Below are 17,899 nucleotides of genomic sequence, written 5' to 3'. Positions count from 1 at the left end.
GCAACACATAGTTGAGGCGCTATTTGTTCAGAAATTTATAGTTCCTGGTACGATTGTTTTCTTTGAGTGCATATACAAATGAAAAATCAAGTTACTCCCCTCCACTTTTTAAACTGGAAAACCTTAAATATTGTGTAAAATTATTGAAAATAGTAATATAATTATATTGACAGACAAAGTATTTCGGATCAATAAGTATGTAATGTAGTGCAGCAAACTTTACGATATTTACATGAAAAGTTTCGTTCGGAGCTCCTATAATATGGAGAAGCTGATACTTACGATTGTAGTCCCAGCGGGTGTCAGGTATCATAAGGCGCCTTTTGGCGTCGCGTAGCTCCAGCTTAAGAAGGCGCTGGCGCAGGCGCAGGCTGTGTATCCTGGACGTCGTTCCATGTGGATTCGAGCGCACCCGCGCGCGCCTGTCCAGGATGTCTACGTCCTCGCCTGTATATGCGAGAATCGCCGACGCCGCGGGCGGCCCCGGTTGAGCCCGGCAGAGGGCCCGCGACCGCCGAGGCCCGTACCCTGCCGCCCGCTGTTCCACCGCTGAAACACCCGCACAACGTCGAAGTTAGAACCCCCAGCGCGCCACCTGAGGAGAATCATCGTACGGCAGGATCGTTTTAGAGGGTTTGCGTTATCCTTTCTTAGGAATGTAATAACCCCCGACAATGTTTTCATATGCTTTGCGTATACGACGAGTGGAGTTTGGTAGAAAACAATGAGCAACTTTATTAAATTTTTACTTTCTATTTTATTGTAGAAAGGCTGATTAATTCATTTTCAAATATATCCTGCGTTGCAAATTGAGCTTTTGCAATCATGATGATCAGTCGCATATTTTTTTCAAAACAATAAAACAAATTTTTAATTTGAACTCTCGAAAGCTCTCTTAATAAAACGATATATCCAAAAGGCTAACAAGAGTCGAGGCGTAGTTACAGACTCTAAAGAGAGCTGAAACGTTCGTAATTGGTATCTAATAAAAAGGAAATATTTTTATAACTAGCGTTGCACTTCTGTAACTTGATTCTGTACCTTGACTCTTATGCGCCTTTTGGGAACATTGTTTTATTATTTTTGAAAACAGATATTCGAAAGGTGCTTTCGATTGTTTTGCCAATTACCTTGGTGTTCCTGTAGTGCGCCTGTTTGTCGGGACGAGTCGCTGGCGATGCTGCTCGTCTCGCTGTCTCTGACAATACTGTCGTAACCCGAGCTCTCGGCACGATGTCTGGACAGCGTGGCCGGCGACAGCTTGGCCGCCCGCGGCGTTGTATCCGCACCGGAATCGGAGCCCTCCTTGTTTAGGCCGAATGAAGAACCGAGACTAAGGATCTTGCGTTGCATTCGTCCGGAGGACGGCGCCGGAGATGGCATTGGTAGTTGCAAGGGTGTACCGCCTGAAATGTAAAATATATACAGTAAATTACAGGGTTGGGAGGTAAAACGTCATTTGAAACGCTGTTATCGTTTTTGTTTCCTTTTTCTATCTGTAACGATAATGATAACGTCGGTTACATTTTTACAGTACACGCAAAATAGGTTATATAGTAACGATAATGAATTTAGTTATTATGTTTATCGTTACTTTAATTTTATATTATTTTTATGTATTATCCTTTTATTATTTTATTCAATAGATAGCGCGCTAATCGCTTGATTGGATAGAGATATTCCAATATAATATTTTGTATTTTGGGCTGCATTCCGATAGTAAATAATTTACATTACATAGATATTATAGATTTTCAGTAATTATTAGAATGCATTTTTAATAATAACATTAATGTTTAAAAAAATTCAATCTATTCTTGCCAAACGTATATAAAAAGATAAAGAATTATAAAGTTATTAAATAAATTTAATGTAGAGAAAAGTTTGCTTTATGTACAGAACAGAGAGTTTCAAGTTTTATTATTTAGTATTGCATTTAGCATTGATTATATAATGTAATTTTAAAATCGAGTGACTTATGATAGTATTACAAAAAAGTAACGGAAAAGAAATCGTTACTCTTCAATTAATGGTAGCAATAATGAATTACATTTTAAAATAAACTGTGATGCTGTTTAATTTGTATTTGAACTTTTGTTAAATTTTTGTTTTAATTTTATTTGAGAAAGTAGACTAACTTATTTTCAATTATATTTTGCGTTGTAAATTGAGTAACTTCTCTTTCACATCAATCACACAATTTTTCCAAACGCATAATCGAAAGATCACGGAATCGACGTATCGATTTATATTAATCAATTGATTAATCTAAAAATATAAAATTAATATGTTTGATTCTGTTATTTATATGTATAAAGGAATTGAATATCTACTGCTACAACTCACGAAAAAAGTGGTTGATACGACAAAGCCACATCTTGCTACAAATATTGAACAATTAAACAGATTTGATTTGATGCAGTCAAGAAATTAATATTAATTATATTTGCTTTCAGAGACAATTTCTTTGCTACATCATCAAATCTGCTTAGTTATAAATGTTAAACTTGCATAACTATATATAACATTGCTGTTTTTTTTTTATGAAATTTGTATTGACGGTCAAATAACATAAATCTTTATAAAAGATATAAAAGCATGTAAAAGATATCGCAAAGCATCTTGGAATGAGCTATTCGTACCTTGAATCTTTAGATCTTCTTCGATATCAGATTTTCCGGTGACCGTTCTCTCAGATCTCTCAGCAGCCGTAAACAGCTTCTTTGCCTCGATGTACTCTTCTTCGGGATCCGAGCCGGACGCTCCGTTTCCGGGTATCCTTTCGATCTCCTCTTTTAGATTAGGATTCGACGCACCGTCCGGATGCCTTAGATTAGAGATGTTGCAATCGCCCAACTTGCCGCAGTACCTTCTGGGACTGGCGAGATGAGCGACGCTGCTGGGGTACCAATAAGAGGCCGTAGCGGGCCTAGACATGCTCTGACGACAATTATCGCAGATCTTCTCTTGATCGGGCTTGCCGGCTATGTACGCCGGCTCGCTGTATATGCTGCCGTGATTGCTCGCGTTGTCGTTGAACAAGACATCCGAAAGTGATAAAGACTGACAGCGAGACGGCGGATGGAAGACGGTCGCTGCTGGAATTTGTCCTGCGTTAATGTTATACTGGATGTAGACCGCAGATAGCTGGCTGTAGTGCCTTGCTTAGAATTAATTACTCTTGCGAAAACAATTTTTCATCCCTAACAGAATGACAGATTGTGATTTTAATCTTTTATTTGAATTATCGCAATTTGTTGTATTATATTTTAAGTTGTCTCCACATACGGTTAAATAAACTTGTCAAATATGCACGCGCTGCAAGTGATTAGAGCAAATATGAAAAATCATTCGATGTAATTGCGTCTGGCTTGCTCAAATAAACGGAACGTGTGTAGTGGTGCATATTACTCAGTTCAAACTAATTGGAAGTGTGCATTGCAAATAAAAGTAATGATATTGAAATATACATCAAAGAATTGTTTTTTAATTGTTCTTTCCTAAAATTGAGTAATTACTCAATTTTATTAATTAATATTAGTTATATAAGGCTGTTACACATAAATAGTCGTGTTTTTATTTATTGTTAGCAAATATAATTCTACACTTTTTTTTATCTGTTTTTATGAAACAATTGCTTCTCAATTGTTTTTTTTTCTATCATTATTTAATTTTCATTAATTTTTGTTAAGGTGAAAAGCAATTCTTTGATATGTATTTTACATAATTACTTTTTCATGTATGTTCACACGCTTGCAAATATATCAAAACGTCTAAACGAAAAATTGCACTGTCATTACAAATATGACGCACAATTTCTGGTTGACTTGTACAGATACACTAGACTTGATAAATTTACCGGAACGTATGTGGCCGGCTTAAAGCTACTTTTGTCAATCAATAGAATCAGAGTCGAGAAGCACTATCGTTTGAACGAAATTTGAAAGATACTATGTTATGATACTATGTTAAGATCTTGTGGAAACCGTTTTTGACGTACCACACACAAACATCGCTTGTGAGGGATTACAAACATCTTATATGACGCGAGTAATTCTGACGAGCGAGTGGACAACGTCCGTTCTCGGGAAAATTTAACATCGCTATTTTTCTTGTTTCCGCGCGCAATTGCAATGGCCGAGCATTCATTTGCCAAACTTACATGGAGCGTCTCGCACGTTGACAGTGGAGGAATTTTCTCTTTGATAAGTCACGGAGTTGGAAACGTTGGCGAGCGCGAGTTTGCTTTGGTAGAGCTCGTGGAGGCGGGCCAACTGATCGAACTTGTGCCTGGTCTCTTGCTCGAGAAAGTCTTCGTGGTCGAAGTACGGTCTGGGCAGAACACCCGCGCCGACCGGCGGTGGATAATGCGGTCTATATCTCTCCGTGTCCGACATCACCGACATGGAGTCTGAAAATGATTTTTCAATTTTATACCTTTTGTCCGTGCGAGTTCATATCTTGCCGCGCAAGTAGTCGCCGGTGGATAAGAACGGCGGAGGAAAATAATACTAGGCAGCTGTCCGCTTTGGGGTTCGAAAAACGGACACAATGACGCGTAATTACATCGGGGTTTCTCTCCTCGAAGAAAGTGAGTTATCGTTTTCTACCGTATGGCCTATTACGTACTTCTAGTCGGAAAGTTGATTTCGCGATGATGTGGAGAATAGTTTTCGCCGAAGTTTGTTCAAGTGCTCGCCGCGGCGAGCAATCGTAGGGAGACGAAAGTTAAAGTTGTACGCGAAAGAAAAACATTTGCAGAAGTTATTATATTGACTTGGTCGAAATTACAGCTTATAATAAATCAAACTACTCTGCAAATTAAAAGTATGCAACAAATGTTTACTCAAAATTATAGCTGTAATAATTTTATTTATATATATTTATATATAATAACATTTAGAAAATTGAGTGTTTTAAAGGGAAAAGGATGTACGTGTATAAACTCTAAGTTTTACTCACCTGTGAAAGTTGATACCACAGTGAGATTTTCTTGGCTAAGAATCCTCAGAGGATGCTCTTCCTGGTCGCTTTCGGGCAACGGGTTTTCACCCATGCAGAGCGCAATATCTTCCTCGGTCACTTGCAGACACGAGTCTTGCATAGGTACTGGCTCCAAATCCTCCACCTCGACAATCTCTAAAATTTCGTCCTCGGAGGACAACGAGTGCCTGGAGGGTAGAACAATGTCCTTGTGCGATAGATTCAGGCTTTCCATGGACACCTCTCGGCTGACTCCGTTGCTAAGTGGTTCGATCAGTGGCAGCGGGGGAGGCACAACGATTTCTTCATCGTCATCTTCGTCGTCCGGCAAGTCAAGTTTCCCTTTCTCAATGCTATCATCCATCACTGGGCTAGCCGTCAAATCTAATCCTGAATCTGTGTTAGACTTAACGTTAAGTAGATTCAGCTTGGCACTCAGTTTCTCGGTTATGTCCTCGATCTCGTTCGCCTTTAAACTATCGCTCTCCACGGTGGACAACGACGTATCGTCGTCGTCCGCGCCGCAGGTTTTGAACTGGGTCAGCTCTTTAAACTGACCGGATGACTGGCCGGAAGACATCTTCGAGGACTCGAGTCGCGGCGTGGCGTGCTTCGCCCGCTGTATTTGGGATGACTGATTTTCTACCCACTTTCTGATCATGCTCTTCTTGTGACTGTCCATGAAACCGTAACCGGTGGAGTGTTGATGCGTGTGCAGCTGCAGCGCCGGCGCGCCAGTTAGCTGCATTGGTCCGTCAATCCATGTCTCTCGTTTGTGATGAGAATCCTTCAGCATATGTCTCGCCTCCGCGACTTTCGACTTGGAAATTCTCGGTCCGTCTATCCACTGTTCGTCGGATCCACCGCTCGGCGCTGCTACTGGTATCTTACTGCTAGGTGAATCGCCAATCTTGGCCGAAGCGTTTTTCGACGAGGAGTTCTTCCTGGCCGGACTCGCTTTCGGTGTCACGCTGTGCGCCGGTGACGTTTGCTTCGACGCGGTCTGCGTCAACGTTTTCACCGTCTTCGAGGACTTGTGAGCCGGACTACGCTCCTCCGGGATCTTGCTTGGTCTTTCGGCGGCGGAACCGCGAAGCACTCTGCCCATCGCGCAACGATTGTCACCCGAATTTAAGCTGGGTATGTAGACGGGCGGGTGCTCGCCGTCGGTGGCGTCGTCGGCGCTCGGCCCGACGTAGATCACGGTGTCGGCCGACAGATCACTCGAACTCGGATCGCATTCGCTGTTTTGCCGAGCCGCTTCCTCGCCGGAACTGCCGCCGCTACCGGTACCCTGGGTGTTGCTGCCGACAAACTTGATCTTTCGACGTCGCATCCGATGAATCCTCGACGCCAATTGAACAGTGGTCAATGTCTCTGTGTAATGCTGGGCGTTGGGTGACACGTGAGCTATCATGGCTGCGTGACAGGTCAGAGAGCCGAGGCACTCTTTCAGCAGTTGGGTCAGTTTGTGTTCCTTGTACGGCAAGTGCTTCTGGCCGTTAAAAATCGCGAGCAGAATGTTGCCCAGACCGGAGAGGGGAATTCCGCCCGATGATTTTCCACGATCCGAGTTTCCCAGATCCATCAAGTGCAACCGGCTTCTACCGCCGGCAACTACACAGTTGAGAAAGCATTCATTTTGAATATCGTCGTATAAAACGAGAGATACGCGAGAAAATAACGATGCAAATATCATGTATGCTTGAACTACGAAATAGCGGGAGGAGGGAATGCTCGTAATCAGCGTTTGAGATGCTGCAGAGTAATCTCTTTTCCGCGATATGCGTTTCTCCGCTTTCGGACGGAAAGCGAAATGAAATAGCGATAGGATTTCGAGATGGGATTATTTACCTCCACCCTTGCCGGCAACACTATACTGGTACACGTGCAACGTGTAGAGCATATGTGCGTCGCCGTCCTCCCGTTGACGACCGGCAACCGCCGCGTCGAGGTAGAATGCCGCGCGTTCCGCCGTCGGCGCGCGGAGCTCGCTGTGCTGCTGCAATTGAAGAGTACCAAACAGCGGATCGTCTCTGAGGTACACCGCCGGCGATTGTTCCGAGTCTGAGAATAAAATAACACCGCCGGTGTTGCGTTTATCTCGCATTTTCGTGTCTCATATAGTACAAAATAGGGTGTATCGCGGACAAGACGCGACGCAGAAGTTTCGCAGAGGATTCCCTTACATTACGTAGTAATACCTCGCATCTGTCGGACACAATTTCATTTTTACACTGTTACGGTGTTATTGCGCACCGAAAAGTCTTCAAATTAATGCGACAAAAAGTTTCAATATTTTATTATTAACGTCTTTCTCGTAACATAAGCGTGTTTATTTGCATCCGCTGCACGTATGTGCGTGTGCGCATTCATCTCTTATCTTTTATCTTTTTACATTAGCGCTAACTGCATAAGAGTGCAGCTACCTATAATATGTCATCGTCATAAAGAAATATAATATTTCTTTATGACGTAAAGAAATAATATCGTAAAGAAATAATAAAAGCGTGGCTCGCCGCTGCTTCAAGCAGATGCATTCCGCGTCGCGTCGTGCACTTTTTGTCTCGAGTTTACGTGAGCTTCCTAACACATTCTCCGTTTATTTGATTCCATTATTTCGCGGAAAAATAATATCCGCAAGACAGGGCGACACAGGGATCGAGATGCAGGTGCGCATTATCCGGAGCAGTAAATCGGTCGAAGCGAGGCTCGAGGTATCCACGGGATGCCTCGGCCTGAATTACGACGTCGATAAAATGTTGGAAGATACGTTGCAAGAGAAAACCTACGTTTCGCTATCGTGCTTTATCACGCGCCCCGTGTACGCGCGCGCTGGGGACAGTTAATAGGTGAGCCTACACACACGAATAATCAACGTAATGCGAAACATAATTGTAAATAGTTATCTAAGTAAAAGGTCAATTACGAGGCTCGTGAGTTATGGGCCGGTGGATCAGGTGATCGAGTCAGACAAAGCAATCTTCGTATTGTTGTTGCTTCGTCGTGCGAATAAAATAGTCTGGTCGTAAAAGAGTAGACGGGGAAAGACAGTTACGAGGATAGTTACTCGGACAAAGGGTTCTAAGGAGATCCCGCAGAAAGCAATGCTAGCTGTTAGTTACTTCGGATTGAACATGGCGATGAATGTCGCGATCGCGTGTGCCGAGTAAAAATTAGCACTACCGAAAAAAAAATTAAAGTAGATTTGATAGAGATATTTATTTAAAGAATATATCCATAAAAAGTATTGTTTGAAATAAATATCTTGTGTTATATATTTAAAACAGCAAATGTAGTATGTAACATTTATATATATCTACATTAATTTTAGATATGATAATTATTTTACGTTTTAATGTCATGGAGAAATAAGTTTTTTTTTTATTGTCTATTTTTGAAGAGTATAAAATAGAAGATTCTACTAAAATAAGAAAAACACCACACATTTCCTGCATATGGATAGATGTAATCTAAAAATATGTTTAAAATAAACACTTGTTATTGATTATCTGATCGAAAAAAATTAAGTTACATCTATATATCTATGAAATGTTTTTTTTTTTAGTTTTACTATTTTCTATTTTGTACTCTTAAGAAATAGAAAATAGTGAATAAACATTAGAAAAGAAAATTGTAAACTAAACAAAATTTTATGACTTGCAAAGTGTTTCTTGTGTAATACATTGCATTGAATCTGATTCTATTTTTATACAGAAAATTTTTATACGAAACCTTTTTCTTTTATTTATCAAGATATATGTATCGTAAACACTGTGTAATAAAATGATTTTACGCACAGGACCGAGATAAATGCATAATAAACATGTGAAATCGATATTTCTGCGTATGAAAATTCGTTCATTGTTCACAGGAAAGATGTCTCAAGCCATAAAATATGAAACAAAGGGAAAAAAGAGGCAGTCACAAATATCTCGCTCGTATCTTACGCTTTCACATCGTCTTTCGCGCAGGAATATTTGAGACCGTATGTCCTACGCGCGAGGGTGGATTGAAAATGCAGACTAAGGATTTCTTCGCACCGTTGCACCGGAATCCGTAGCGATCTATAAGAATGCTCGTAAAAAGTTGCGATAGTGAATTCATGCGGATTTTCGATCAGGAAACGCCTGCACTCAATAGTCGGGAGGAGTCGTGGATGAAAGCGAATTAAAATGCCAGTATACATTTTTGTCAGGATTATTTTCTGACAAAACAACATGAAAAAAAATTGTGTGAGACGTAACATTTAAATAATACGTAAATTTAAGGAAAATATGAAAATATTCTGAGATATAACATAAGTCTCGTAGCTAGTAAAAAGTTTTACCCGGAAAAGGAACGTAAATATTGTTAAGAGCATCACGTTTGACAATACGCTCTTTTCATGTCCGCGAGACGCGAGGAGGATCCATAAAGGCGCCCGGACGGGACGCACAGCGAAAATTTAATTCGAGTAATGCTTCTCGAGTGCCTACCTAGCTTTATATCCAGAACCGTGCACATTCGTCTGTCCGAAATTACCTCACCTCGCCTCGCGGTCGGTCTGTGCATACTACATATATCCGCGCTTGTATTTTTACGCGGTCGACTCTTACGCACTCGGACTGTTACGACTGACACACGCTGGACATCCTTTATACGGCGTTTATACGGTGTTTAGATACCTCCACCCATGTTCGCAAATTGCCAATTAGCCTTTTACTGCCAAGCGCGAACTCGTCCTCCCACCACCCTGGCCGGCCGGCCGGCCGTCGCATCGTCGTAAAGGGCGCAAAGGAGCGACATTAAAGGATAAGACCGGTGCAGGACGACATATGCCGCAGTTTATTTCCGCCAGGCCGTCTGCGACTTTTCACATCTGTTCCTGCCGGAAATCTTTTACCGTTCCTTTATGTCGCATTGAGGAAATGGCCGCAAGCACCCGCGCAAAGTCCCGGCGAACAAGTTTCACGCCGAGCTTACGTCGAGTCATCGACCGATTGATTACGACTATTTCCGATCATACTAGACGAGAGATATAGTTTTGAGCTAGTTGAACGCGTCGAGCAATTGAGCGCGTACGATGAGGGAACAAGAAGCGCGCGCTAAAGCAGGAAGCGGGAGTATCCTCTAGACTTACCGGAGCCCCTTGATTTCCGTAATTTGCGAAGTCCCGAGGAACCAACTTAACCGTAGTAGATGTTCGATAATGAAATTCGACGAGGCGTATCCGACGAAAGCGAGAACGAGCGGGGGGGAGGGGGAGGCAAAGGAAAGGCGAGAGGAGCGACATCGAAATATTCGCGTAGATCGATGATAGTGCGTGCCTTGTTGTAGAAATTTAGATAATTCCACGGATCCCGTATACCAAAAGCCCTTAATAATAGAAGTGCGAAAGTGAGTGATAGTGCTCGACTCCGCGGGACTTCGTAAGAATCCGGATTAAGGGAGATATTAATATTTATGAGGCGCGTGAAGTAGCCCGAATAAGTTCGCGGTTTTACTGGCGGGTATTAAGTCGTTGTGATAAAGAATAGAAGTAAGTTGATAATTGTTAAAGTACTAAGTATACTATTTTGCTGCGTTTAATAGTGAGAAGTGAATTTCCCATCAATGTGTCAATACATGCTTTCAGTTTGACTCGGAGGAATTTTTTTAACTCTTAATTTATAATCTATACACATATATATGTAAGATTTCTTGACATTTTCGAAGAGAGATAAGATAATGAAAAATCAACTTTTTCCTTACATAGACTGAAAGAATTCTTTCATGTAATTCTTAGAATTTACTTTCAAAATTATGATAGTCGTGAAATAACAATGGTATTTCGCAGATTGTTATTATAATTTTAGTGAAATTTAATAATGTTTTATTATAAAATGTTATCTTAATTATTTTCTATTTTCTATTATTAATTATAGTAAATATTAATAAATAAAAAATTCACAAAAAATTCTTTGAAATATCATGTTGTTCCGCGACTATCAAACCAACTAAAAACTTTTCTAGTGGTCCTAAACAAGTTGACCTTTTATTATCAAATTCTGTTACATAAATTGATTGGAATCTGAATAATCGTATAACAGTACACAGTAGGCAGATTCTCATCTGGATAATTATTACATTTATATCGAATTGAATTATTAATGTTTAATTGCTTTATCTCTAGATAATTTTATCCATGAGTATTATCAGGGATGGCAAGTAACGAGTTACAATAAGTAACGCCGTTACTCGTTACGTTTTTATAATACTTTTTTATAATTTGGTAATAATGTTACAATTTTCCATAATAGTAATAGTAAGGCCAGGGTTAGAATAATCACTTTTGACAATTAACTCGTTATTATTATGCATTACTCATTGAAAAATATTAACTTGTAATTTTCCTTGTTATGTAACAAGTCAAAGTAACGCATTACTTTTTCCAATGAATATTGCATAATAACAAGTGGTTTGTTAAAAGTGATTGTTCTCCAATTCTAGCGTTATTATTACCATTATAAAAAATTTTGACATTACCAAATCGTTATTATAAAAAAATAAAAATAGCAATAAAGTAACGAAGAAGTAACGACTTGCTATCGTTGAGTATTATTTTACTAATATGAGTCAAACACAGATATTCCCGTGTGAAATATATATATGTATTTAATCAAATTACGTTAGACGTTTCGGTTCTGAGTTTGAATTATTTTCAGTAATAATCTTTATTAGCAAAATTATTAGTGGATTGCAGTGATAGATAAAACGTTGATGATCGAAATTAATTGTCGAGATCCATAATACGATAGATCTAAAGTGTCAGATTAAATAAAACTCGATCACTAACTTTTTGTCAATTATACTGCGATGAATTAATAATTTTGTTAATGAAGATTGTTACTAAAGTTAGTCCAATCTCGGGACCGAAACGTCTAATGTAATTTGATTAAATAAATTATATATTTTTTTTATTACACGCGAATATCGGTGTTTAACTCATCAAAATATAATATTTATTGGTTTATCTCGTTCGAGACTAAAAGCCTACGATTTTTATTCATAAGATATCTCGCAGAAAACATTGTAATTTCTAATAAAATTCTAGTACATTTTGTGTCGAGAGTTATTTATATAACGAATAGCTATCCGTTAGATACGTAACCAGTGATTTCAATGAAGAATTTTTAAATAATAATTTACAAATATCTTTATCTGTAAGATAAGCTATCGAAAGATGTGAAAAATCAAACATAAATCCTTATTACATTGGAAAAAAGTCTGTTACATTAATCAAAATTCTGATAAATTTAACCAGTATCTGAAATATCGACAAATCAGAATTCTTGTAGAAATACAGGACTAATAAGAATACTTAATCAGAATTACCTTATATCAGTTAAGTCAGGTTTTTATAAGATATTAAACAAACTTTACAAAATTTCTAGTCAAGATAATTCCGAGAGGGTAAATTTTCAAAGAAGATTCTCTCCGTGTATAATAATATTATCTTACTCTCTAAATCATGGAATCAGCGTATTATTCACTGAAAGACGGTGAATAGTCTGTTTTCAGTGATATACTTGTAACTATTTCATTTAGTGATATATCCACTATTTTTCAGTAACAATACATTGAGTCGGTTAGTGAGAGCATCCCCTTCTTAAACAGAATCACTGAAAAATAGTGAATAGTCGCTAATGACCACAGTTATAAGTATATCACTGCAAATCAGTAAGATTCCACTGATTCAGATGTAGAGAATTATAGTTTAAAATGAAAATGAGAATTATATAAAAGTGTGTGCTGATGACAGAGTTATAGAATGGAATTTTATTATTACACACACTTGTATGTATTATACACAGCCTCGATCTCATATTCCCGATTCCTTGACCGAGGGTCGACGTAAACGACTATGAAACAAAGCTTAAACTTTGCAACTGGAATATGATACCCCCGAAATTCACGACAGGCTACACATCGAGGTAATAATAAGGACGGCTCGGTCTAGTCGACGTTATACGGATATATGCGGCGCGTATATACGAGTATACACCGCTCGCGTATAATAATTCACACAGACACGGGGCATAGAAGTACGGTGCAGAAGCGGCATAGCAATATCCATAAAAGGGACCGGAGGATGTAATATTACCGGCATCTGTGCCCTGTGGTGCAGAAGTACCGCGAAGAAGAAGGCGTCGACGACGAGTTCGCGACGTCGATAGTTAGGCCATGAAGCTCGCTACGGGAAAAACGAACAACGAAACGCGGCAAAGAAAAGTGATCTGCGGAGCAGCACCTTTATCCTCGCACTGAGACGCGTAATGGATGCGGTTTCAGATTAGAGCAATTGTTACGGCCGTTCCTGGCGTCGCGGGGGGTTATTCGAGAAAGGAAAATGCCTCCACCCTCTTTCTGAATAAATCGTTTTTCGACGCGTTTCGAATACAGTTCCCGAGCTCGGATCCCTTCGATCGTAACGGTCCTCGTCGTCGCTGGGGCAGAAGGGCAGTAAAGGAAATCTGTTTCGCCTTTCCGGACGGCCGGCTGCGCCTTGGTACGCGACTTGTTTCTCCGAGTTCCGCAATATTTCCACGAGAAGTTTCTCGCCCCGAGCACGCATGACGTATCGTTATGAATCGGAGCCCTTCGGGACAGTTTCATCATTCGCTTGCATCATTATTAAAGGCGGTCGATATTGCGTCGGGATCCAGAAGTTATTGGACACTGTTAATCCTTTCACTATCAAAGCGTCAAAGAGAACAATAGCGAGTTGAATCATTGTTTGGAATACGCATTATGAGATTATTAATATTACAAGAAATTGAGTTGTGATAAAATAATTAATTTTTTTCATTAAGAAAATACACTAAGAATAATACCATTACGTGGAGCGTCTTGATAAATTCATTACTATACTTTAGAAATACAGAATATAATCAATCGAAGGGATATTACGTACAAGAATTATGCATGTATCTCTTTCTGGAGCAAAGTAATTTTGTTCTTTACGGTTTAATAACGTCTTACGGGTTTCACACGGTTTAATATCCTGAAACACTTTCATTTCATGGACTCTCCAGAGAGACAGTGACGGTCACGGTCATTGACACGAGTTCCCCAGGGTTTCCCTTCAACGACACGGAATATAGAATTTGTATTATACAATGTGACTCCCGGGAAATTAATGTTTATAGTAATTCTAATTTATTTGCAATTTATCATATTGCCCGCGAATAGTGTGTCACGGTGAACATAACGCCTGTCACATGAGAATATAAAGCGCATAGATAACTGATCAGCCAGGAATACATGTTGTCGTCTGATAATATTCGATAGATGATAGCACGAAGAGTGTGTTTCACGTTAAAGTATCATACATCACTCAAAGTATTCTTATTTCTTCGTTCACTTCGCTGCGTAAGAGTGCATTATAGAGACATGCCGCGACCGGCTTTTCCGAAAGTGTCAAGATTGATATATCGACTGCAGGGGGACACCTTCTCTCGTGCCTGCATGGAATAAGGCAATGCCCGATTCGCAGGACACCGAGTATGTTCGCGTGCTTATATCGCGGGATTTTTGGCGACGGAGAAGAGGAGATGAAGGGAGGGCAGAAGAAAATTAACGAACCTTCGGATCGCGTATTAAAGGAGTTGGTGTTCATTGGGAGTAGCGAAGGACGAGAGGTCTACCATGCTTGGCGTACTCTACATTCGCCGAAATAAGTATTACTAGACACCCCTTCCGCACGGTAGACGAACGGAGCGGATATGAGAGCGACTTGAAAGGATTAACGAAAATTCAACGGTGTCATCTCATTCCGTTGCGAGCGAAAGAGACCGGAATTAATGAGGAAATTGCTCTTCGCCGAAATCAGACGACGTGTAAGGGATCCCGAAGAAACACTTTACCTCGGTGAAACGTGGTCCTTTTTATGAGTAACATATTTTTTATTTTCATAAAACAGTTTCCACTGTAATGCGCGTGGGAGGTGCTCATTTAATCCCTAACTTTATGTTTCCGCCGGCGGGAAGTCTCGCGATCTTGTCGACGAAACTTTTAATGTAAACTACCCTTTGATTTAATGCCGTAAATTTATCGCTTTTTTTTCTTCAAAAAATCAACAGCACTCTTCCTAACTTGTTCTATTTATTTGTCATATTCACAGTTGGGTATTTTATTAAAGATGCATTTATTTTTTATTTCATTCTTCCTATTTTTGTTCACGTCAGGGTGTACTACGTTTACTTACATTAAATAGCAAGTTTTTATTTGTTCAGACTGTTGTAACATTTTAGTTTCTAGAAACTATTTATCATAATTTTAGCATTGTATTTAACGATTGCCAAATTTAGCGTAAGTACCTTTCTCCATCGTGAGATAATTCACCGCAAGCGTTCCCGTAACTCTTACGAGGGGATAGGCTGCCGGATCTATTTCGCAGTGAGCAATTAAAGAAAACCGTCGTCTTATGTACCGGGTGGCTTCCGAGTGAATGGTGCTGGGCAATGGACCGTGGACGACTTCTCCGTGGGGACGGAAAACTTACGGCCATTTCGGGAACGACACGCCTTCCTTGCTCTGCCACTCGGCACTTTAACGGCGCTCGCCTTTTGTGGCTCAGGTATATGGCAAACCGCCAGTTACGATCATGATGATCTCAAGTCTGTTAATGTAGAATTCTAACTTTTGGATGCGATTAACCAAATTTTAATGGTTAACAAAAGTTCAGTTTGAATAAGATAACAGGATTATTAGGAAATTAATTGATTTAATTATCATTAATATATGTACACAATATAGACGATATACGTATTTTTTGGTCATTACATTAATAATTTATACACTACCGTTCAAAAGTTTGGAAGAAATAAAAAATTTTAAATAAAAGTAGCAAAATTCATGCGGTAAACTTATTTATTACAATTTAAAACTTGTCAAATAATACAATAAATACAGAGGAAGTTAGAACGGCGGTCCTACTCCTTACTGTGGGATGGTGAAATATCATGACATCTCGTATAATTTGCGTTGAATTCTAAGAACAACCGTTAAATTACTTCATTACAGTTTATTTTGACATTGTTGAATGATTACTGGTCATTAGCAGTGGCTGTTTTTATAAAAGCTGAATTTTAGTTTTGCAGGTAACAAAAATTTTTATAAGTGTATACTTTCTATGTAATTTTGAAAAACATGTAAGGACATATTAATTTTTTAGTCTAACTTGAAGGCCTTGAATGTGAATTTCAAATATTATTGAATTTAATATATGTCGTAATGTGTGTATGAATTCGACAAATAAAGTCACGTGTAATTATGTAAAATGGGCTGTAATTGTGAAAAATGATTATCTTGCATGTGCTTCAAGAGCATCGCAAATGTCGCAAGTGTTGTGTAATTGTTTTAAAAAGTTTCAAGTTTTATTTATAAAGATGTTTAAGTCAAAAAATTATTAAAAAATTTTGTGAATAAAATATATTTTATTAAATGTTTACATAAAACTTTGTTTTGTGGCATTTATTTTTGTGTGTAAAATTTACGAAAGATCATTAATTTATGTTTTTTTTTAATAAAAATCTTTTATGTCATTATTTCACAATTTTTAAAAAACAATCTTTTATTTTACACAAAAATAGGATTGCTTTTAAACATTTAGATGGTAGTGTATATTATAACATATGAAGAAATTGTACATAAAATATAAAAATAAATATTTTAGTAAAAAAAACAATTTAAAATAATTAATGCCAATATTCACCGAATAATTTAGTATAAAATTAATCGTAGGCGCACAGAGAGAATGCATATACTAGTTACATTCATACCGATTTACGACATATCGCCCCGCTATGGTGCACCGTGATTGTTATTCATAGCTTTAAAACTTGTTTGATCGAAGTCCGGGAAACAAGGGACGTAGTGACAACGTTGATAGTTATCGAGCTGCTATACTTTCTCTATGCTATCGAGTCGATGTGGTATCGCGGTTATTGGTATTGTGAGTATCCCGATCGACGACGGTTAGCAGCCAAATTGAGTATTAACAAACAATTCGTGTAATCGCCTACGGGACAATAGTCGGCTTAGTAGTGGATAGTCTGAACTTCGGTTGATTTTTCAAACTAGCTCCCTTGCATTTTGCCAGAACCATAACATTCTTTGCGGTATAAATTATTTTTAAATCAAAATTGTTGAAAAAAGGCAAGAGTTGCGATTTTCATTTTTCACTCTATTATAAAAATATAATAATTGAAATTAATAATCTTTAGAGCAAAAAATAATAAGAAAATATTAAATTGATAAGAAAAAATTATTATTAGGTTAATAGTCGAAAGAGTTTTAATAGTTCTTACAACGAAATTTTTGAAAATTACCTTATAAACATTGCAAGTAACATTTACATTAATGTTTATTTCTGAAATTGTTTCTCTAACCAAGCTTCAACTGCGTCTATCGAAAAAATAAACTTTGTACTCTCTTTCTCAAAGCATCGATGTACTTTAAATCGACAATGATTTTTTATCTAAGACAGAAAAAAAGAGAGTATTTGTATACACGTTGCTGCATGCTATGCAATCAGGAAAGCGAAACTGCAAAATGCGCGACAACCTTCCTCTATCTCGCATCTTCTATTCGACTTTCCTTCCATTCAATTCCTTGAAATTTTTTGCGTTTTTTTTTCCTGTTCGTTTTGCTTCTACACGTTAAAAGCTGCGCGTGGCGTACGTTTCGTTTCTTCTCTGTTATTCTTCACTCTTTTCCTTATCTTCGATACGTGGGAGAAATATATAAAATAACGAGTGTTGAGAATTATCACAAGCCTTTTCTCGTTGTGAGCGGAGGGAAACGGGCGGGATATATTCTCGATTCTCTTGTTTTGCTTGCCGCGTCGTTCGTTGATATGCATACGGCCGATTAAAATGAATACGTTTCGAGG

General features: G+C 38.7%; 1 protein-coding gene and 1 long non-coding RNA gene across 4 annotated transcripts in view; one reads left to right on the top strand and one right to left on the bottom strand.

Annotated features, from left to right (window-relative positions):
• LOC105208223 overlaps positions 1 to 17,899 on the bottom strand; it is a 518,645-nt gene that overhangs the window by 2,669 nt on the left and 498,077 nt on the right. For 2 of the 3 annotated variants that reach the window (XM_039456060.1, XM_039456061.1), the window contains 6 exons: positions 6,838 to 7,050; positions 4,963 to 6,600; positions 4,163 to 4,411; positions 2,643 to 3,098; positions 1,131 to 1,406; positions 283 to 549 (listed from right to left, as the gene is read on the bottom strand). In XM_039456060.1, coding sequence (XP_039311994.1) covers positions 283 to 549; positions 1,131 to 1,406; positions 2,643 to 3,098; positions 4,163 to 4,411; positions 4,963 to 6,600; positions 6,838 to 7,050 — 3,099 coding nt within the window. Of the gene's footprint in view, positions 1 to 282; positions 596 to 1,130; positions 1,407 to 2,642; positions 3,099 to 4,162; positions 4,412 to 4,962; positions 6,601 to 6,837; positions 7,051 to 17,899 lie in introns of all 3 variants that reach the window. The other variant, XR_005576059.1, reaches the window with a different exon arrangement.
• LOC120359248 overlaps positions 1 to 17,899 on the top strand; it is a 135,971-nt gene that overhangs the window by 63,765 nt on the left and 54,307 nt on the right. The window lies entirely within an intron of this gene.

Source organism: Solenopsis invicta, chromosome 12, assembly GCF_016802725.1.
Source record: "Solenopsis invicta isolate M01_SB chromosome 12, UNIL_Sinv_3.0, whole genome shotgun sequence".
Taxonomy (NCBI): Eukaryota; Metazoa; Arthropoda; class Insecta; order Hymenoptera; family Formicidae; genus Solenopsis; species Solenopsis invicta.
This window is presented reverse-complemented; position numbering and strand designations above follow the sequence as displayed.